General features: G+C 36.8%; 1 protein-coding gene and 1 pseudogene across 1 annotated transcript in view; one reads left to right on the forward strand and one right to left on the reverse strand.

The window, feature by feature from the left end:
- The window catches only part of SLCO4C1 (solute carrier organic anion transporter family member 4C1), a 60,683-nt gene extending 49,816 nt beyond the window's left edge, over positions 1-10,867 (reverse strand). The window contains exons 1-2 of the mRNA XM_030848539.2: positions 10,522-10,867; positions 7,182-7,445 (exon numbers count right to left, since the gene is read on the reverse strand). Of these exons, the coding sequence (XP_030704399.1) occupies positions 7,182-7,445; positions 10,522-10,867 (610 nt within the window). The remainder of the gene's footprint in view (positions 1-7,181; positions 7,446-10,521) is intronic.
- Positions 10,868-22,203: 11,336 nt separating this feature from the next.
- LOC115848126 (AN1-type zinc finger protein 1 pseudogene) lies at positions 22,204-23,142 on the forward strand (annotated as a pseudogene).
- The last annotated feature ends 1,375 nt before the right edge of the window (positions 23,143-24,517 follow it).

A 24,517-nucleotide genomic window follows, 5' to 3' on the forward strand; every position in this document is an offset into this window, starting at 1 on the left:
TCCTAGTTCAACATTTTTAGGTAGTCAGCCTGTGTAACCATAGTCTTTTAATGTAGAATTCTCCTTGAAATACCATTTCTAAAATATTAGAAATTTAGTGATGAAGCAAAAGGGAAGTGTTGAGAGTTACATTCTTTTGAGAGAAAGGGATGGAAAAGAGAAACAAGAAAATAATATAACTTAGGAAAATTTATCCAATATTGATCAATAAAAAAAAAGAGCTTTACTGGATTTAGTAATTACTTCTCTACAATTCCTAAGTATTGCTATTTACTAATGGCCCCTGTCACAAAGTTTCAAAGAGAAAAAAATATTATTTTGTTTACCAACATTAAATTAACTCATCCAAAGGAAATTAAAAAGTGCTTGAATGAAAACAAAATGTTATGTGGTAAAGATTTATTTATTTATTACATTTTTAAAAATATTTAAAAGTTATATTAAAATATGATGTGTTATGTTAATGGTCTATTAAAATATATCAAAAGTGAGTGGCAAATATGATTTACTTGAAAATGTTTTATGACATTATTCTATCTTCAGGTTAACACATACCAAAATTAGCCCTTAGAAGCATTTTTCTCCGTTAAATTTAATTCTTCCTTTTTCGTGTTTGTCCGATAACAAGCAAAACTTCTCTTTGATAAATGTTATCTCCATTCAAAGATAGATAATCACCTCTAAACCTTATGTGTCCATTAAAACTTCCCTTAAGAAAATACTTTCCCAAACCTACTTAAATTTATTTTTTATAGAACAATAGAAAATTCAAGCTGATTCCAAACACATTTTTCTACCTTTTTGCTAACTCTTAACCTCCTTCTGTGTAATTCTCACACCTGTGGAAATTATACAAGCTTATCATATTTCATATTTTGTTTTCTTCTACTTACAAACTATATTACATTACTTTAATATCCTCTTACAGAGATTATTTCATCCAAACTGAGCCTGAGTTTGGTTTACCTCAAGTTCAAAAAAACAACAGCAACAAAAAAAGCACACAAGGGAATATGTTAATTCTCTCAATGTCAGTTTCAAATTAAATTACATGTATGATTTCAATTAATAATATTATTTCTTAATGTTATACTCTTTAGGTTATTTATGTAATGTTACCTAAGAAGATTATACATTTCCTTGCTTCTAATTTATTTACACAAAGCTTTCAACTAATTTGTTTTCCTTTTCTCACTTAAATCTCCAGTTTTCCTCTATATTCTCCTTAGAGTTGGATAAATAACTCAGATTTTTGGTTACAGAATCCCATATTTGCAAAAGTGGGTTAATTCACGTGAGTAGACAAGTATATAAAATAATGTAAAAATTTCAAAATAGCAACCAGGCATTTTCATATATTGACTGTGGGAGAGTAACTGGTATATCCCTTCCTAAAAGTCAGTGTGACATTATCTATCAAAAATTAGAATGAGGAAGCCCTTCAAACCAGTATTTTCATTTCAAGGAATGAAGACTAAAGAAAAACTTGCACATTTACATAAACATACATGTCCAAAAATACACATCGCAACATTGGATATATAGTATGCAGTTCATACTTAAGTCCAAACCTGAATTCTTGATTTCCACTCCCAATTCTGTTCTAACCCAGTCTTCCACATTAGAGTAAATGGCTCCAGTTGGTCAAACCAAATATGAAGGAGTCACCCCTTCTTCACAATCAATCCACTAGAAAGACCCATCTCTTTTTCCTTTAAAATACATTGAAACCCAAAGTGGACAGAAGGAAAGAAATCATAAAGATCAGAGCAGAAATAAATGAAATAGAAACAAAGAAAACAATAGCAAAGATCAGTAAAACGAAAAGCTGGTTCATTGAGAAGATAAACAAAATTGATAAACCATTAGCCAGACTCATGAAGAAAAAGAGGGCGAGAACTCAAATCAATAAAATTAGAAATGAAAAAGGAGAAGTTACAACAGACACCGCAGAAATACAAAGCATCCTAAGAGACTACTACAAGCAACTCTACGCCAAGAAAATGGACAACCTGGAAGAAATGGACAAATTCTTAGAAAGGTATAACCTTCCAAGACTGAACCAGGAAGAAATAGAAAATATGAACACACCCATCAAAAGTAATGAAATTGAAACTGTGATTAAAAATCTTCCAACAAACAAAAGTCCAGGACCAGATGGTTTCACAGGCGAATTCTATCGAACATTTAGAGAAGAGCTAACACCCATCTTTCTCAAACTCTTCCAAAAACTTGCAGAGGAAGGAAAACTCACAAACTCATGCTATGAGGCCACCATCACCCTGATACCAAAACCAGAAAAAGATACTACAAAAAAAGAAAATTACAGACCAATATCACTGATGAATATAGACGCAAAAATCCTCAACAAAATACTAGCAAACAGAATACAACAACACATTAAAAGGATTATACACCATGATCAAGTGGGATTTATCCCAGGGACGAAAGGATTCTTCAATATACGCAAATCAATCAATGTGATACACCATATTAACAAATTGAAGAATAAAAACCATATGATCATCTCAATAGATGCAGAAAAAGCTTCTGAAAAAATTCAACACCCATTTATGATAAAAACTCTCCAGAAAGTGGGCATAGAGGGAACCCACTTCAACATAATAATGGCCATATACGACAAACCCACAGCCAACATCATTCTCAATGGTGAAAAAGAGAAAGCATTTCCTCTAAGATCAGGAACAAGACAAGGATGTCCACTCTCACCCCTATTATTCAACATAGATTAAGAAAACACTCCCATTTACCACTGCAACAAAAAGAATAAATACCTAGGAATAAACCTACCTTGGGAGACAAAAGACCTGTATGCAGAAAACTATAAGACACTGACGAAAGAAATTAAAGATGATACCAACAGATGGAGAGATATACCATGTTCTTGGATTGGAAGAATCAATATTGTGAAAAAGACTATAATACCCAAAGCAATCTACAGATTCAGTGCAATCCCTATCAAATTACCAATGGCATTTTTTACAGAACTAGAACAAACAATCTTAAAATTTGTATGGAGACACAAAAGATGCCAAATAGCCAAAGCAGTCTTGAGGGAAAAAAATGGAGCTGGAGGAATCAGACTCCCTGACTTCAGACTATACTACAAAGCTACAGTAATGAAGACAATATGGTACTGGCACAAAAACAGAAATATAGATCAATGGAACAGGATAGAAAGTCCAGAGATAAAGCCACGCACCTATGGTCAACTAATCTATGACAAAGGAGACAAGGATATACAATGGAGAAAAGACAGCCTCTTCAATAAGTGGTGCTGGGAAAACTGGACAACTACATGTAAAAGTATGAGATTAGAACACTCCCTAACACCATACACAAAAATAAGCTTAAAATGGATTAGAGACCTAAATGTAAGACCAGACACTATAAAACTCTTACAGGAAAACATAGGAAGAACACTCTTTGACATAAATCACAGCAAGGTATTTTTTGATCCACCTCCTAGAGTAATGGAAATAAAAACAAAAATAAACAAATGGGACCTAATGAAACTTCAAAGCTTTTGCACAGTAAAGGAAACCATTAACAAGACGAAAAGACAACCCTCAGAATGGGAGAAAATATTTGCAAACGAATCATCGGACAAAGGATTAATCTCCAAAATATATAAACAGCTCATGCAGTTCAATATTAAAAAAGCAAACAACCCAATCCAAGAATGGACAGAAGACCTAAATAGACATTTCTCCAAAGAAGACATACAGATGACCAAGAAGCACATGAAAAGCTGCTCAACAACACTAATTATTAGCAAAATGAAAATCAAAACTACAATGAGGTGTCACCTCACACCAGTTAGAATGGGCATGATCAGAAAATCTACAAACAACAAATGCTGGAGAGGGTGTGGAGAAAAGGGAACCCTCTTGCACTGTTGGTGGGAATGTAAACTGAGACAGCCCCTATGGAGAACAGTATGGAGGTTCCTTAAAGAACTACAGATAGAACTACCATACAACCCAGCAATCCCACTACTGGGCATATACCTAGAGAAAACCATAATTCAAGAAGACACAGGCACTCCAATGTTCATTGCAGTACTATTTACAATAGCCAGGTCATGGAAGCAACCTAAATGCCCATCGATAGATGAATGGATAAAGAAGATGTGGTACATATATACAATGGAATATTACTCAGCCATAAAAAGGAACGAAATTGGGTCATTTGTAGAGACGTAGATGGATCTAGAGACTGTTGTACAGAGTGAAGTAGTCAGAAGGAGAAAATCAAATATCGTATATTAACGCATATATGTGGAAGCTAGAAAATGGTACAGATGAACCGGTTTGCAGGGCAGAAATTGAGACACAGATATAGAGAACAAACGTATGGCCACCGAGGGGGGTGGTGGTGTGGTGGTGTGCTGAATTGGGAGATTGGGATTGATATGTATACACTGATGTGTATTGTATAAAATGGATGACTAATAAGAAAAACAATAAATAAATAAACATTAAAAAATAAAATACACTGAAAATCAATCACTCCTCTAGATCTCTACTGCTACCAACCCCATCCCAACCACCCTTATTGCTCACCTGAACTAAAATAAAAACCTCCTGGGTGATTTCCTCCCATCTACTCTTGTCCCTCAGAACAATAGAAGCCAAATGATCAATTAAAAACATAAATAAGATCATGTACCTCCCTGTGTAAAACTCATGAATTCCCATTGCACTTGAAGGAAAATCCAAATGCCTCACACTGGGGTCTACCTGACTCTCAAATTCATCTCATGCCACATTCTCCCTCGCTTTGATCATGCTGGCCAAAACTGACAATTCCTAAAACCAGCCAAGTTGTTTCCTGCTCCAAAGTCCGTGATCATTTTTTCTCCTGCCTGGATATCATCTTCCTTGGCTGGGTCCTCATTAACCAGTTTCAATCACAATAGACTTTCCTTGCCCACAAATTTTCCCTTTTATACACTATTACTTCACACTATTTGTTCTGTTATACACTCACCTCAATCTTCAGTTATCTTGTTTGTTTATTTTGTATTTCCTCCCACTAGTATATAAAATCCTGAGGGCATGAAACAGTTTCACTGCTATTATTTCAGCATCATGTATAGTCCATATCAATAAATATTCCTCATAGGAATGGCAGAATAATGTAAGGGCAACCTGAGTTTTTGCTTTTATTTGCCACAGATAAACTATTATTTAAATTATGAGTCTTAGAGTAAAACTTTTACAGATCAGCCAATTCCTCTACCTAATCTACCTCAACTAAAATAATGAAAAATATCAATATGAATTTGGTGAAAACTTGCACAATATACAATAATGTACTAAAAGTTTATAACCTGGCTTCAGCAACCTTCTTGGCTTCATCTCTGGCCACAAACACACCTTAATTTGTGGCCATTTCTCTTTAGTAAATATAAATTATTCAGACTGGCTGCAACTCAACACATGTATGGCAAGAGAAGAAGCTAAGAAGACGGCTGAGGACAAATCAGGCTTTTGCACTGGACTAGGTGTTTATGTTTTAGTTTAGAGAGTCAAAGAGTTTTTTAACAAAGTCTGTATACTTTAAGAACAAACAGGGCATCTGATCAACTGGAAAAATGAGGGATTAGGGCTTCCCTGGTGGCGCAGTGGTTGAGAGTCCGCCTGCCGATGCAGGGGACACGGGTTCGTGCCCCGGTCCGGGAAGATCCCACATGCCGCGGAGCGGCTGCGCCCATGAGCCATGGCCACAGAGCCTGCAGGCTCCGCAACGGGAGAGGCCACAACAGTGAGAGGCCCGCGTACCGCAAAAAAAAAAAAAAAAAAAAAAATGAGGGATTAGATTCAGTACAAAGAAAGATCAACACCTAAATACTATAGACACAATAATATTTTTGCTATCATAGAATCAGTTTCATATTTCTTATGTGACAGACTAAAATTAGCTTTTTCCTTTCCTCTTTGAAATTAGGATTTCAAAGGTATTATACTAAAGTCTACATGTGTTTTTCCCAAATCTACCCCCAGAGAAAGTATGTGAAGTTGGCCTGATAAAATCCTGTGGAATCTTAGTTAGTATACTAGAATCTAGTAACTGTTCTTTCTACTGATAACACATTCACCTTATCCAATTCATTCCAAACTCTATCACATTTTAAAAACATCCTCTCTTGGTCCATATGCTTGCATATTCTATTTTTATTTCCAAAATGAAGTCTGCTTTCTAAATAAGTGCACCCCTAAAACGCTGCAAGATATATACTTTGTTATTGAAAATATTTTCCCATTTGTTGTCATTCTATAATTGGGAAATAGATTTTGGGAAATGTTAACACTTAATATGAATTTTCAAAATTAATACAAATATAACAATCTTAACTTTTTAAAAATAATGCCTATTGTGCAGGAGGCCCCAGTTCTCCCTTCTTCTTACTATAAGCCTTTTCTTCACTTACCTAACCTATCAAAACCTCAGATTTTGTAGCCCTCTGATTTTATTTCAATACTTGCTATTAAAAGTCTCAGGAAGGACAAAAAACGTTAAGGTCTACTTTCATTAGCACATTTCTTGGGCTCTACCATAATTGTTTTTCCATTAAAAAGGATTATTTGGAGAAAAAAAAGGGAAGAAATATAAATAATCAAACTTCCTTTCTGAGCCTTTAAATAATGTACTGACCAGAGCAACACTTTAGGTAACTCATGAAGTTCTGTGTCTCTAAACTAGAGTCAAAAGTAAAGCTAGTTTCAGTTCTCAGGAAAAGCCCCACTCCTACAAGTTTTACCTCTCTTTCTCAAATCAGGAGTCAACATGTCCAGGGTGCAGAGCTATAGGCACAGCAAATAAAACCATAAAGGGAAAAACTAGATCTTAGAACCCCAGTGAAGTCACACCACCTGCAAACCAAAACAAGTCATGTCTTTTCTGAGGAAGATTGTGTATAATATGGGGAATGAGTATTAGAGGATTAAAAACTTGGAGAACCACTGAAGGGATGAATAATGCGCAATCTGTCTCAGGAATCTCCTAACACAATTCACATCATAACAAAGCAGTAAGCAGTGGAAGAGACTAGCCCTTACCCTATTTACCCATACAAGTGAGCTGCAATATAGAGTTGCAGTATAACATAGTTTCATACTACTTCTTAAAATAAGCAAAACACAACAGAAACTTACCTTCAAAAAGGGACCCAAATTGGTATTTTCCACTAAAAAATTTTGGCAATGAATATACAAGTGCTCCCAATCCTATCATAAAGGATGCAAATGCAAGCCATCTTGGTTTGTGTCCTCTTTCACCAATGAATGATACAAATAAAGACAACAAACAGAATGCGATATCATAGCTTGATGATATCAAGCCTGTCAGGGAACTCTTCAATTCATAGCGCTTCTCAATAGTGGAAATGCTAATATTTACTAGGCCATTTACCACCATACCTAAAAGAGAGAAGAGGAAATTTAAGTGCATTATTACAACTTTATCATATAGATTATGATTATTAATGACATACTAAAATTTGATTGTTTGTTTCTTTTGGTATTTTTAAATGTACCAATTTTAAAAATCTCAAAGTTTCAAAGCTAAGCAAGCCAAACATATTTCCTTTACAAATCAGCTCGCTTTTAAATTATACACTTGTGAATTTTCAGATGTTAAATAAAATTGATGCTATCACATACTGAATTATAACTAACTTCATTTTTCTTTAAATGACATAAAGACCGGTAAAGTCTCATGAGGCTGGTTTGCTAGAGAGTTCCAGGTGTAGCATAGTCCCATGGACCTCGCTTGGAAGAGTACAAAATGTAGAGGTGATTGAGAGTTCAAATACTAAAACTGCTCAAATTACTCAATCTTTAAACATATTTATAACATGAGATCCTTGACTTAGTCTTAAGAAAGGTGAAATTGAGTTCTCAAACCTCTATTTTCTTCTAGCACTCTTTAAAGTTATCATTTAAAAGTTCCTGGAGCAAAAATAACAAACTGAAAGTCTTATTTTCACCACTGGCATTCTAAATAAAAGGCAAAGTAACAGAAAAAAGCAAAATAAAAAAACATTATACTTCATCTGCTCATTATAACCATGATGAAGGAGTACAAGATAAACAAGGAAAAGCTGAAAATCCAATTTGACTGACAACGAAAATGTCCTGTTTGGATATAGATTAAATATACAGAAGTTTAAATATTACTATAAAGTGAAAATAAAAAGCATCTGATCAAATTACAAAGTTTTTAACTGATTATTCCTTTTACTTAAGAGGCTGCCATGAATTGTTTTCATTAATTAATTAACAGAAAGAGTATATCCAAGTCATGACCTCTATAATCTCTTCAAATTTTGCTTTATCAAGACTGTAACTAGGAATGTATTTCAAGAAAATTTATATAAGCTTTAAAAGTCCTAACATGATTTTTACTTTTATGCCAGTTTAATAAATCTATAAGCCAATTTATAATTCTTAATGTTTTAAGAAAAAATTTCTAAGGTACCTAGGAATGACACATTTATAAGGAGATAAGGTTGTCTGAGAATTTGAAAATTTCCCATCTAAAATCAACTTTCCGACACCCTTGCCATACTGATTAAAAGTCAGTCATTAGAACTCACTGTTTTTATGGTAAAAAATTTTCTAAGAAAGCAAATTTGCAAACTCTTGTGGAAATACAGCACTTTAAGCCTATGATCCCAATGTGAATTCTATGCTACACAAGTTCCAAGAATTTTGCTTTTAAAAAAAAGAAATTTCATGAAACATTGCATACTATGTCTATTGTAAATGCATGAAGCAATGAGGTACATTAGGAAATTAAGTGCTAAGAGAAATCCTGTTTATCTTTGAGAAGTGCTGGGTTAAGTAAACTCACTTGACAAGTTTTGGGTCTTTTTACCAATTAATCACCTATTACTATATCATGGAAATGGTCTTCCCAAGGATCTTGTTTGAAAAACAGAATAATAATCTTTTCACTCATTCAGACTTAAACCCAAATAAGAACTTACTGGGTCACTTTCATCACAGATTATGCTTCTGAAATTGGAGATTTCTAGGTAGAGTAGCTCCAGGCTAAACTTGACACATTTCTCTAAGAATTTCAATTATATTCAATAATAATTTTAAACAATATTTTATATTAAATGTAAAATGATATATTCTGGAATAATATTGAAATTTCAAAATACGTTTAAGGTAATACACAAGACAAGGAATTTTTTACTTGTGCCCAATTTCTTTGAACTTTGCATTCCCTTGACACTAAGATGCTTCACAATCACTGATTTTGGACAACTGAGATCAAGATGTTGAGAGGCGGCCAACTTTGGTGGGGACAAGAAAGGTGGAAAAGGAAGTAACTCTTTAGCACAAAACTGTCCCTAGTAGAAGAGCTTCAGACTCACAATCAACAAATATTTACTCAGCACCTAACCTGTGCAAGGGTCACTGAGTTGCTTTAAGACAGTGGAGCAGGAATAAGAACAGGAAGAATATATTTAGATATAGTCTTCTGTTAATCTTAAAAAAGAGCAATTTCAACCCACCTCCTCCCCCCATTTTTTTTTGGATTAGATTTCTTTCAGTCAGTCCTTGATTGCCTCTTTACAAAATATTTTTAAACTATGACTCAAGTGACCAAAGAATATCTACATACTATCAAATTCTAGCTAACCATCAGCATGTCCTTGAAGATGCTGCACTTTAATGCCCCCCTCCTTAATTTGTCGCCTTAGTGTAACTTCCCATTTCTTTCATTCCCTGTATGCTTTCTTTCAGGAGAGTCATAGTCCCTCTGCCCTTCTACACACTCCTCCAAATCAGGCTTAGATTGCAGACTCCTGAGGGTATAAACCTGGACTTTATCAGTAACTCCCAAGAGAATATAAAAGAGATCCTTGAACAAACAACCTTACCAGTTAACAACGCCTGAAGCCTTTGCGGATTTACTCACTGGGCTCCACGTGTGCATCCAATACACTCAAACTATACTCACAAAACACGAATGCCTAGATCTAACCGATACCATATATTTTCAGCAAGTTTCTCCTTCGAGAACCACCCTACCTCAACTGCAAAGTTATTAATTCTTCTCTTCCAGAAACAACGTAAAAAAAAAATCCTTTTAATAAGGGGATTTAGCAAAATGTATGTTTTTGTAACGTACAGTGGATCTCCCCCGCCCCACCCCCCAGCAAAAGGTTCCCGAAGAAAGGCTCCACTCATCTTCTTTGTAGGAATCGAATCTTCTAGACTGAGGTAGAACACTAAAGAGAAAAAGCTTGCATGGCCAGTTTTAAATGTTTCCATAAAAAAGAAGCTAAAATGTAGATGCCTGAACCTCATTGGTTGACGTCGGCGCGAGCGCTTCCAAGTCCCAAGCCTGGGGCCACCTAGCTCGGCGCGTCGACCCCTCGGGCTCGCGGCGCATCTGCCGTCTCCTCCCCGCCGGCCCTCCGCGCCACCCTCGCCCCGCGCAGGCCCTCCGCCCTCTCGAGCCGGCTCTGGACCTTACCTTGCGTGAGGGCCAAAAGGCAGTAGTGAAACAGAAAGCCCTGGGGCGTGTTGCAGCACTGGAGACACTGGGGTTGGAAGTTGCCCCACCCGCAGGGCCCCTCCTCATACTCTGACAGTGACTCTGGCCCGGACCGCTCCTGGGAGCCAGGAGGAGTTACTGAAGAAAGAGGTGGCTCCGGGGACTTCTGGGGCTCCTGAGGCTCCTGCGGCTGCGAGCCCTCTCTCAGCGGATTGGTGGACAAGACAGAAACCTCGACGGAACAGGGCAATGGACACAAACGGCGCGGGCTGTCTGGACTGGAGGCGACGAAAGCCGGGTTCCTGATGCCTTTGCAGCCCTTCATGATCAGGGTGGGTTCTCCCGACTCCCGTGCGTCGGGAGCCGCAAAAAGCTAGGTCCCGCTCTGGCTCCTCCTCCGGGCAGGTGGCAGCGCCCCCGTGCGGGAAGAGTTCCCGCCTACCGGGCGTCCGTCGGCAAGGGCTCTCGCCGCCGCCGGGACACTCCTCCGCCAACTCGCGGCCGCCTGCGGCGCAGAACGCGGGCGTCTGGCCCCGCGGTTGTGCAGTTGGCGCTCCGCCGCGCCTCACCTGTCGCGTGGGCGTGCGGCCCCGCGGCCGCCACGGGAAGGGAAGAGGGCCCTCAGCCCACCTCGCTGCTTCCCAGAGCCCAGGGACTGAGAGCCAAATAAAGGCTGTGAGAGTCTCCTGGCCCTAAAGTTCCCCCTGGGTGCTGCCGGGAAGGCTGTAAACACAGTTGCATCAGGAGATCGTTCAAGAAAGTATCCGGCGGTTTTCTTCCCTTGCTGCTTACCAAACCAGGCTAGGTCTGGACTCCAAGAATCAAGCAGCCGCAGGTACAATACTTTGGATTCCATGAGCCACGTGGTAAGACTTTCACCTGTAACCCTCCCTAGAAACGAAATCCCCACCCGCCCTTCAACACCGCAGCCATTAGCATCACGACAGAACCCCTTGTTTTAGCTTTCACTTCCCCCAAACTGAAGGAATAGGAACTCAGAAACTTTAAAGCCGTATATATAATATTCTTTCTGCTGTACATTGCCTATCTTAAGATTAACAATAGTGATAGTCATGTAAATAATTTCTACCTGTGGAATAAATAAGAAAAACACTTTGAAGAACTGAAACCATTATGCTAATTGTAGTTACAATTCATTCATTCATCCTTTCATTCATTCATCAAAGCATATTTATTTCCTGAGTGCCGAACACTGTTCTAAGTTCTGGGGGTACAATAGTGCACAAAAACTGACAAACACTCCTACCCTTATGGTACTTTCATTCTAATGGGAGACAGAAAATAAGTAATAAATATGTAGTACATCTCTACAAATGCTATGGAGAAAAGTAAAGCAAGGACAGGCTGGAAAGTGTGCGTGTGTGTTAGGGGAAGGGGGAGAATTTGATGCAATATCTTAAAGAGGGTGGTCAGGGAAGGCCTCGCTGAGAAGGTGATATTTGAGCAAAGAACTGAAGAAAGTTAAGGGAGGGAGCCTGGTATATTGGGGAAGTAGTGTGACTGCGGTGGAATGAGATGGTTGGAGAGCAGTGGGAGTTGAAGGCAGGTAAAGGGGTGCAGGTGGGGTGAGGGAGAAGTGATTGGGGCCAGACCCTGTAGGCTATTATAAGGACTTTAGCTTTTATTGTGATTAAAACAGGAAGGTTTGGAGCTAAGGAGTGACATGATCATGGTATGATTAGATTTTCAAAGGACTCATTCTCTGTCCCCTTCTAAAGATACACTAATACATCCCAAAGTAATATATTTTAAACAGAGACATTTTAAAAACTATATATTACAGTCTTGGAACGTTTATCTTTCCCTAAATGAACTATTTATTCCAATAAGGAACATAATAAAAACCACAAATATTTTCTTTTTGCTATGTAATCAGGACTACATACACAAAGCTGTTATGCTTCATAAGACTGCAGATTGTTAAGGAACCTACTTCCTCAAATCTAATTGTTGGCTGTAAAACTTCTCAAAGAATATGTCTGAACTACCTTTAGCAAAGTTAATAGAGGTCTCAGATATTACTGGATACTATACTGGTATATGATATTTTCAGCACGTTAGTACTATTATTCATTTATAAGGGTCCTTTCATCGAAAGTTAGAGTACTTCACTAAATACTAATTAATCATGCTATCAAGTTCTAGAGATAGTTTTCTAGTCTTCCTATCTGCATTTAACACCTGGCTGGTTGCCTAGCCAAGAAGCTACTTCTAGATTCAGTGCTAATACCTCTCAAATAGCAATGATTTGGTAGCATATGATGGTCATATCCAAGTGTAGCCTTAAACCCAGAGAAGAGAGTATGGTGATGGAAAGTTTACCTCTCATCCTGAAACAAGATGTTTTTATTTATAACTGTAGACAGTAGGCTCACTTAAAGTGGCCTAGAGGAATGTTTTCCAAACACTATTACCTTTTAATGAAATAAAGTAGAATTCAGAAGAAAAAAAATACACAGTGCATGACATAGTACATTTTCACAAGTACTATTTTGTGAAAATTTTGTTTCACTTATATACACCTATTTTACTGAGTTGAGGATTAAGATATAAAACATTTATCTTATTTTGAACAGACATACATTCTGTTTTTTATTCCCTCACTGTCAAAAAAGGTCTAGACTGGCCTAGAACCTAAGGAAAGAGCAGAAGTAGGAGCTAACATTTTTTTAATGTCTGCTATATATCCCATTATTAATCCTTACAAGAGCAGTATCTATTAACATCTTCATTTTACATATTAAAGAAACTACATTCCAGAGAGGATTAGGAACTCTTCCAATGTCATATAGCTAATAAATAGCCAACCTTATTAAGGATTTGAACTTAGTTCTCTCAGTTAGGTATCTTCCCTGGACTTTGCATTTTCTCTCTTATAATTGTTACAGCCTGTCTTTGTGGTTAGGATTATTGCATAGCAATTCTGAGAGATCAAAACTCCTATTTATCTCGTATTGATGAGATTTAGAAGACTAAGGCTGCTCTGAATTCCCCAGGTTTGGCAGATATTCAAATTAGGCTTGGTATGTAATCCTCCTAGGCCTTCTACCGAAAAAAGTTTCGACAAAAATAAACTTACAGTGGTGTTTAAATGTGTAAATAGATATGATCACCATTTTATCTATGAAACATGAATTAATTTAACCAATCAGCAAAGTTTGCTTTGTTGAGATGTAAATACATTCATGGTTTAAGACTATTTTGCAGCTTTGAATGAACAAATTCAAACTATCAAAATCAAAGTAGCATAATCTTTATGCACTTAAATCCATAGTGTCTAAGGAGAAATCTCCACTGTTGCAGTGAGGAAGAGTAGAATTTTGTTGAAAGATTAGCAAAAGCGCTATTGCTTCGTGCTGAGTACTTCTTGGTCTTCATGAAATAGTTATCAACACTACTTTCCTGTTCCCTTAAGTTCAGGTTTACAACAAAGAAAACAAAACAACTTCATGGATTTTGTCTGTGATAATTCTGTGGAAAATTGTCATTTAAAAATTCTTTGTTCAACCTAACGTAAATCTAATGAGCATAGTCAAAATACCATCTGAAGTTTCAGGAAGTAATTAATAAATTGCTATTCTTTTAGCAAATTTCATTTGCTATATTTTTAAACTGTGGAGAATGAGAGAAAGAATAGTATCCAGATTTTAAAGTACAATTCCACCAATGTACACAGAAGCAGATGTCCCTGCCTATGGGTTTCATTTTCTGGGATGTGCAGCAGGTCTTCCCTATCAGGAACTGGATGAACCTAGGTAAAGTGGCTTAATGACAGAAGCTTCCAAGACTATCCCACCAACTCCCCTTGCTCTGATTCCATGCTGAAAAGCATTCTAAGGATTATATTTTTGCCTTCCAAGTAGGTATGCCTATAGGGTGAAAATGTACTTATATGCCTATTTGAGTATTTTATCATATTCTTTTCTGTTTGCTTTTAATTCCTTATTAGTTCCCTTCCAGTTTCAGACTGCTGTGAAATCTTTAGCAGTATAACACTATGAGGCTCATAGAATATTAAAATTGGAGGGATCCTGAGGAAGGCTGAATGGAAAGATGGTCAAACGCAGATATTTTCGAGATAATTTAAAATTTCAGCATTCATATACACAATATTATATATAAAATGGATAACTAATAAGGACCTACTGTATAGTCCAGGAACCCTTCTCAATATTCTGTAATGACCTATATGGGAAAAGAGTATATATATATATATATATATATATATATATATATATGTATAACTGTACAGCAGAACCTAACACAACATTATAAATCAACTATACTCCAATAAAAATTTTTTTAAAAGAAAAAAACAAAGCAAGACAAAACAGAAGGAAGCAACACCAGAAAAAAAAATTTTTTAAATCCCAACATTAGGAGAGGACTGGGGTTGGCGGCGTGAACACAGCCTGCAGGGGGTTAGTGCACTACGGCTGGCCGGGAGGGAGTCCGGGGAAAAGTCTGGACCTGCCGAAGAGGCAAGAGACTTTTTCTTCCCTCTTTGTTTCCTGGTGCGCGAGGACCAAGAGGGGACTAAGACATTTAGAGAGGAGCTAACACCCATCCTTCTCAAACTCTTCCAAAATATAGCAGAGGGAGGAACACTCCCAAACTCATTCAATGAGGCCGTCATCACCCTGATACCAAAACCAGACAAAGATGTCACAAAGAAAGAAAACTACAGGCCAATATCACTGATGAACATAGATGCAAAAATCCTCAACAAAATACTAGCAAACAGAATCCAACAACACATTAAAAGGATCATACACCATGATCAAGTGGGGTTTATCCCAGGAATGCAAGGATTCTTCAATATATGCAAATCAATCAACATGATACACCATATTAAGAAACTGAAGGAGAAAAACCATATGATCACCTCAGTAGATGCAGAGAAAGCTTTCAACAAAATTCAACACCCATTTATGATAAAAACCCTGCAGAAGGTAGGCATAGAGGGAACTTTCCTCAACATAATAAAGGCCATATATGACAGACACACAGCCAACATCATCCCCAATGGTGAAAAACTGAAAGCATTTCCTCTAAGATCAGGAACAAGACAAGGTTGCCCACTCTCACCACTCTTATTCAACATAGTTTTGGAAGTTTTAGCCACAGCAATCAGAGAAGAAAAGGAAATAAAAGGAATCCAAATCAGAAAAGAAGAAGTAAACCTGTCACTGTTTGCAGATGACATGATACTATACATAGAGAATCCTAAAGATGCTACCAGAAAACTACTAGAGCTAATCAATGAATTTGTTAAGTAGCAGGATACAAAATTAATGCACAGAAATCTCTGGCATTCCTATACACTAATGATGAAAAATCTGAAAGTGAAATCAAGAAAACTCTCCTATTTACCATTGCAACAAAAAGAACAAAATATCTAGGAATAAACCTACCTAAGGAGACAAAAGACCTGTATGCATAAAATTATAAGACACTGATGAAAGAAATTAAAGATGATACAAATAGATGGAGAGATAGACCATGTGCTTGGATTGGAAGAATCAACATTGTGAAAATGACTATACTACCCAAGGCAATCTACAGATTCAATGCAATCCCTATCAGACTACCACTGGCATTTTTCACAGAACTAGAACAAAAAATTTCACAATTTGTATGGAAACACAAAAGACCCCGAATAGGCAAAGCAATCTTGAGAACGAAAAACGGAGCTGGAGGAGTCAGGCTCCCTGACTTCAGACTATACTACAAAGATACAATAATCAAGACAGTATGGTACTGGCATAAAAACAGAAATATAGATCAATGGAACAGGTCAGAAAGCCCAAAGATAAACCCACGCACATATGGTCACCTTATCTTTGATAAAGGGGGCAGGTATGTACAGTGGAGAAAGGACATCCTCTTCAATAAGTGGTGCTGGGAAAACTGGACAGGTACATGTAAAAGTATGAGATTAGAACACTCCCTAACACCATACACACAAATAATCTCAAGATAGATTAAGGACCTAAATGTAAAGCCAGAAACTATCAAACTCTTAGAGGAAAACATAGGCAGAACACTCTATGACATAAATCACAGCAAGATCGTTTTTGACCCACCTCCTAGAGAAATGGAAATAAAAACAAAAATAAACAAATGGGACCTAATGAAACTTCAAAGCTTTTGCACAGCAAAGGAAACCATAAAGAAGACCAAAAGAGAACCCTCAGAATGGGAGAAAATATTTGCAAATGAAGCAAGTGACAAGGGATTAATCTCCAATATTTACAAGCAGCTCATGCAGCTCTATAACAAAAAAACAAACAACCCAATCCAAAAATGGGCAGAAGACCTGAATAGACATTTCTCCAAAGAAGATATACAGATTGCCAACAAACACATGAAAGAATGCTCAACATCATTAATCATTAGAGAAATGCAAATCAAAACTACAATGAGATATCATCTCACACCGGTCAGAATGGCCATCATCAAAAAGTCTAGAAACAATAAATGCTGGAGAGGGTGTCCAGAAAAGGGAACACTCTTGAACTGCTGGTGGGAATGTGAATTGGTACAGCCACTATGGAGAACAGTATGGAGGTTCGTTAAAAAACTACAAATAGAACTACCATATGACCAACCAATCCCACTACTGGACATATACCCTGAGAAAACCATAATTCTAAAAGAGTTATGTACCAAAATGTTCATTTCAGCTCTATTTACAATAGCCTGGAGATGGAAACAACCTAAGTGTCCATCATCAGATGAATGGATAAAGAAGATGTGGCACATATATACAATGGAATATTACTCAGCCATAAAAAGAAACGAAATTGAGTTATTTGTAGTGAGGTGGATGGACCTAGAGTCTGTCATACAGAGTGCAGTAAGTCAGAAAGAGAAAGACAAATACCATATGCTAACACAAATATATGGAATCTATAAAAAAGAAAATGTCATGAAGAACCTAGGGGTAAGACAGGAATAAAGACACAGACCTACTAGAGAATGGACTTGAGGATATGGGGAGGGGGAAGGGTAAGCTGTGACAAAGCAAGAGAGAGGAATGGACATATATACACTAACAAACGTAAAATAGATAGCTAGTGGGAAGCAGTCACATAGCACAAGGAGATCAGCTCAGTGCTTTGTGATAACCTAGATGGGTGGGATAGAGAGGGTGGGAGGGAGGGAGATGCAAGAGGGAAGAGATATGGGAACATATGTATATGTATAACTATTCACTTTGTTATGAAGCAGAAACTAACACACCATTGTAAAGCAATTATACTCCAATAAAGATGTAAAAAAAAAAAAAGGCACGGATGGTAGGTGCTACTAATGAGAACAAAGCAAGAACCGAGGCATTGAAAAACAAAAAATCCCAACATTAAACATTTATTAACACCACTAGATCTTATATTAACTAAATAAATGCGGAAAAGCAATGAAGCAATCTAAGTGATCTTCCTAGTATTCTTCACTTTAAATGCTCTAGAAAATGTATAATTAAAAATCACAAATTATAGGGACTTCCCCGGTGGCACAGTGGATAAGATTCTGCTCCCAGTGCAGGGGGCCCGGGTTTGATCCCTGGTCAGGGAACTAGATCCCACATGCATGCGTCAACTAAGAGTTCGCATGCCACAGCTACGGAGTCCGCCTGCTGCAACTAAGCAGCCCACGTGATGCAACTAAGGAGCTGGCAAGCCACAACTAAGGAGCTTCCCTGCAGCAACCAAGACCTGGCACAACCAAACAAAAATAAATAAATAAATACTTTAAAAAAACACAAATTATATCTTAAGAAAAAATTTAATGCTGACTAGATTTTTTTTTTTTTTCGCGGTACGCAGGCCTCTCACTGTTGTGGCCTCTCCCGTTGCAGACCACAGGCTCTGGATGCACAGGCTCAGCAGCCATGGCTCATGGGCCCAGCTGCTCCACGGCATGTGGGATCTTCCCGGATCGGGGCACGAACCCGTGTCCCCTGCATCGGCAGGCGGACTCTCAACCACTGCGCCACCAGGGAAGCCCCTAGATTTTTTTAATACTGCTTTGAATTGCAGTTTCACAGAAAAAATATATTTATATTTAGGAGAAATGCACCTACATTTTTCTTTTAGTAATACTAAGCATAAATCATTAAGAGATACATCCATAAACATGACTGATCATAATTTTTAAAAAGAAAATATGTAAACATTTAATACAATAATCCCATAAGAAAGCAAACTCAGTAGGAAGTGAAAAATGAATGACTAGTATAATATTTACTATATAGTACCAAGTTAAGCTTTTCACTAAGTGATTGTTATTATAATTCACTCAAAACACTATGAACTTTATAAAAGCATACTTATGATCAAATATCACAACAGTAGATATAGTGAAGAAAGCATAATTGGATTTATATATCAAGAAATGCTTTAAACTAGAAGAAATTAACCTACTGTAAATTAGTAATTAGGATATTATTTCTAAAACATATTTCTTTTCTACTTGAGGTCTGATTTTGATGCCTGGAAACAGTCTTCAACATGCTATGATTCTATAGGATATACACAATCACAATGTCATAATCATAACAAAATGCCACCTTCCTGAATAGAGAAATAGCCATCCTGCCACTCTTGATAGTCCCATCACATCCACAATTTAACCACTATCCATTTCTTAACAAAGGAAAGGAGATAATGAAGGTTACTAAAATTTAGATTTATAAAACTATACAAGACCGATTTCATTTGTTCCAGCAGTCTGCTTCTAGCAAGATTAATGTCAAATACACCCAAAAACTCAATGCAGTCAGAAGCAGAAAATAGGCCAATAACAGACAAAGCGATAGCAGTGAGTGAGGAATTTTCATAAATTCTTTCACAATAATCTTTTCACAATTTCCTGGGAGTTGGGAGAAGTCTGGTGTGAGGCTGAGGGAGCTAGCAGGCTGCTATTAATTAGCAAAATAATTTACTTGTAAATAAGAGCTTTAATGAACAAAGCTCAAGTCTACTGACATAGGTAAAACAAAACAAAACGTTTACATTTCTACTTTACAACTTGTGAAAGCTCTCAGCGTATGCTCCTATAGGACAAAGACAAATGTTTTATACTCTACAAGAGAGATATGAAAATAGAGAATTGCTTAAGTGAGTATCAGAGAAAATTCACAGAATCAACTGTCTATTCTTTGATGAAGAGGTACAAGGATCTCCATACTCCAGCTTATCAGGGGAGATGAAAATTTGCTAGACTAGAAAAAGAAAATAATACTGAAGAACTATAAGAAGTAAAAACTTCTGAGGCAATGGTGAAATAAAGACAATTTTTTTTTAATATGAAAAATGGAATACAAAAAACTGGCATTAAAAGAACAGTCAGTGAAGGGACTTTCACTTCCAGGCAGGATGGAGTAACAGAGACTGGATTTAACCTCAACTTGAAACACCCAAGAGAAAAAGAAAAAAATATATGAAGGAAAAAAAAAAAGGTTTTTAAGACACTGGATACCAGGTAATGAAGGACAATCATCTCAGAGAGATGGGAAACAAACTAGGTGAGCAGTTTATTGCCTTGAGAGAGTTTTCAACTGATGGTGTGGGTAGGGTGGGGCAGGATGTGAGATCCATAGAAAACCCATCAGACTCTCTTGGGTTGAGGAGACAAAGCTGAAGGTACAAGACAACTAGAATGTGCAGGACAGAGTACTGGAGAGGAGAAAGCTGGACAGAGTTGATATGCAGAGGGTTCCCTCTAGTATTCAGCAGAATACTGAGAGCACATGTATGGGAAGAAACTATCCTAGTCCAGGGAAAGAACCATCTGAAGGGATTAGAGGGACAGTGGCCAGTAAGACAACATGAAGGTGAAATAAAGAAGTTTTCAGACATTAAAAAAAAAAAAAAGAAAGAATTCATCACCCAGAGCACCTGCACACATGTTATAGAAGTCCTTCAGGATAAAGGAAAATGATAACAAGTGAAAATAATGATTTATGCAAAACAATAAAGAACACCAGAAATGAGGAGATGGAGTTCAAGACCCACGGAGAAATATGTGTGATTTTTAAAAAATTATTTCAATCTCTTTAAAAGATAATTCACTGTTTAAACAAAAATAAAGAAGTATTGTGGAATTCATAAGTTGTGTAGAGGCAAAATGTATGCCAGCAATAATGCAAAGACCAGGTAAAGAGAAATGGAAGTATGCTATTGTAAATGTGTTATATGTGAAGTGATATCATGTCAGAGGTAGAATATGATAATGACTTACACCATGAGCCCTAGAGCAGCCTCCAAAATAGAAACAACAATAAAAAAGCCAAGAAAAAAAATAAAGTGGAATCATAGAAAATATTCAATTGATCTAAAAGAAGGCAGGAAAAGAGATCAAAGGGAACAAAAATAGATAAGAGAAAAAGAAAACAAGTAACAAGGTGATGATTTACAGCTAACTATATTAATAATCTCACTAAATATAAATAGGATAAACATTGCAATTAAAAGGAAAAGATGATCAGATCTGATACAAAAAGCAAAAACCAATTAAATACTGCCTACAAGAAACACACTTTAAATATAAACGCTAATAGGCTAAAAGAAGAAGATTGAAAATGATATATTATGCCCATACTAATCAAAGGATAGCTGGAATGGATACATGAATAACAGTGCAAATAGATTTCACAGTGAAGAATATTATCTGAGATAAAGAAGGTTATTTCTTAGTGATAATGGGGTAAATTCATCAACAGCACTTAAAAATCTCAAATAATTAATCACAAATATAGAGTATCAAAATGCCTGAAACAAAAACTGATAGAACTGCAAGGAAAAATACACAAATCCACAATTATGCTCAGAATAATTAATATGCTCTCAATTACGCTCTCAATAATTAATAGAACAAATAGAAAATCAAGAGTATTGCAGACTCAAACAACACTATAAACAAACTTGACCTAATTAAAATTTATAGAACCTCTTGCCAATAACAGTAGGCTACACATTCTTTCAAAGTTCACATGGAACATTTATCACGATAGACCAGATCCTGAGCCATGAAAAAAGTTTCAATAATTTTTAAAAGATTCAAGTCATACAAAATATGTTCTCTGGGGCTTCCCTTGTGGCGCAGTGGTTGAGAGTCCGCCTGCCGATGCAGGGGATGCGGGTTCGTGCCCCGGTCCGGGAAGATCACACATGCCGCGGAGCAGCTGGGCCCGTGAGCCATGGCCGCTGAGCCTGCGCGTCCGGAGCCTGTGCTCCACCACGGGAGAGGCCACAACAGTGAGAGGCCCGCGTACAGCAAAAAAAAAAAAAAAAATGTTCTCTGATCACAATGGAATTAAATCAGAAATCAATAACAAAGATATCTGGAAAATTTCCAAATGTGTGAAAACCAAATAACACAGCTCAAATAACCCATAGGTCAAAAACAAAATCAAAAGGAAAATAAGAAAGTATTTTGAACTGAATGAAAAACAAAACATCAGAATTTGTAGGATGCTACTAAAGCAGTGCTTATAACATGCCTGTATTAAAAAGAAGAAAGGTCTCGAATCAGTGACTTCAAGTTTTTTTTATTTTTATATAAAAAAAACTTTATTTTTCAGTTTCTTTCTTTCTACCATAAGAAACTGAAAAATAAAGAACAAGTTAGCTCGCGGCGCTGGGAGATGGCGGAGTTGGACATTGGGCGGCACTGCCGGGTGGAACAGTGCCGGCAGCGAGATTTTCTTCCATTTGTATGTGATGGTTGTTCAGGAATATTTTGCCTTGAACACAGGAGCAGGGAGTCACATAGCTATCCTGAGGTTACTGTAATTGAGAGACTGAAGTCAGATACACATACATCTTACCCATGCTCATTCAAGGACTGTGCTGAAAGAGAGCTTGTGCCAGTTATGTGTCCTTATTGTGAGAAGAATTTTTGCCTGAGACATCGTCATCAGTCAGATCATAAATGTGAAGAACTGGATCCCTAAGTCTCGTATGGCTGCCACTCAGAAACTTGTTAAAGACATTATTGATTCCAAGAGAGGAGAGACAGCAAGTAAACGACGGAAAGGTGCAAAAAATAGTGAAACAGCTGCAAAGTTAGCATTGATGAAATTAAAGATGCATGCTAATGGAGATAAATCATTGCCACAGACGGAAAGAATTTACTTTCAGGTTTTCTTACCTAAGGGGAGCAAAGAGAAGAGTAAGCCAATGTTCTTTCGCCAGCAGTGGAGCATTGGAAGGGTCATAGACTTTGCAGCTTCTTTAGCCAGTCTTAAAAATGACAATAATAAATTAACACCTAAGAAATTGAGATTATGTCATAGTACTTCAGGAGAAGCCTTACCCTTGGATCATATTTTGGAAACCTGGATTGCTAAGGAGGATTGTCCTTTATACAATGGTGGAAGTATTATCTTGGAATATCTGAATGATGAAGAACAGTTTTTAAACAATGTTGATTCTTACTTGGAATAGTCATTCAGGGAGTCAAGCTAGAAATCACGAGGAAAATTCATTGTTAATCAAATTCTTTTACTACAAATACTATGTATTTTTTATTTTTAAAACTTGCTTTTTATTTCATATTATGTCATAATTTACATTATCAGTCTTCTATTAAATTGGATTTGAATTTTTGTGTTTTCAGGTTTAACTATGAACTGACATTTAGCAAATTCTCTTATCTAATTAACTTTTATTAGGTTATGCTATAATAACAACAACAAAGATATATTTCTCATTTGGTTAATGTCGGCTTTGATTGGCTGTGACTCTGCTCCATGTTGTCTTTACTCCAGAATCTAATATGAAGGAATGACCCTTTTTGGGGACATTGCCATTCTTATGGCAGAAGAAAGAGATGGCTCTTAGAAGATAACATGTATCACTTTTGCTTTACGCAAGACACATGACCAAGCCTACCATCATGGAGCCTTAGTATCCACCTACATCATGATGTATAAATTGATGTGTATACATGAACCATAGAAACTTAGAGGTCATCTCACTCACTCTTCAAAGTTTGTGGATGAGGAGTCTCAGGCCTAGGAAGGGAAAATTATTTTCTTGTTGTCACCTAAGTGCTTTGGGGCATATCTCTGATTAAAAAACTCCCTCCAGTAGGATTCACCATTTTATCTGTATCATATAGTACAGATAAGAAGAAAGATGGGATAGCTAAACTACATTACAAGTCCTTTATATATATACCAAAGCAAAACACATGCCAAAAGTAACTACATTTTACCAACACATTAAAATTAATGCTCCTGACTGATGTATTCTATCTATACTCAGCAAAGTACTACTATAGAGAAGAAATAGAAGTTATTTCTGTTTGTTATTTGTCCCTTTCCTACTTTGCGATAGACAGGGATAGTGGCTTTAGGTTTAATTAAAGGAATAAACTCACAGTGTTTATTTCATCTCTAATTCTTTCTTCATATTATTTTCATGCAGTGAATGGAGATAACTTCTGACTTCTATCAGTTGCTTATACATTCATTTATTAACCTAGTATTCAAGTACCTACTAAATGTAAGGATTTGATTCTAACTGCCGTGGTGGATACAATGAAGAGATGTATACGTACTTAAAACTATAATACAAAGCAGCGTGGCAAGTGCCAAAGAATATATAGTAAGTATAGCTATGTTCTAATAGCTCTTTTATCAGAAACCATAAGACCAGAAGTAGAAATAATATTTAAATATATTCCCAGATACCAGAAAGTTTTAATACAAATACCTTAGCATCTGCATAATTACTTGCACAGGGTAGATGACCAACACATGTCTCATGAATTGAACTGAAGCTAAATATACCGGAAAAAATACCAATGTGGGTTGAAAAGAAGGGAAGTAAGGCGAACAGAGATTGAGCTACACTTGAGACTAAAGAAGAGGTCCTGTCAATGATTAGAAAAGAGACAAAGCAGCATGGAGGGAAGGACTTATGTCATCTGGTCCCAGATAGTG

Source organism: Globicephala melas, chromosome 3, assembly GCF_963455315.2.
Source record: "Globicephala melas chromosome 3, mGloMel1.2, whole genome shotgun sequence".
Lineage (NCBI taxonomy): Eukaryota > Metazoa > Chordata > Mammalia > Artiodactyla > Delphinidae > Globicephala > Globicephala melas.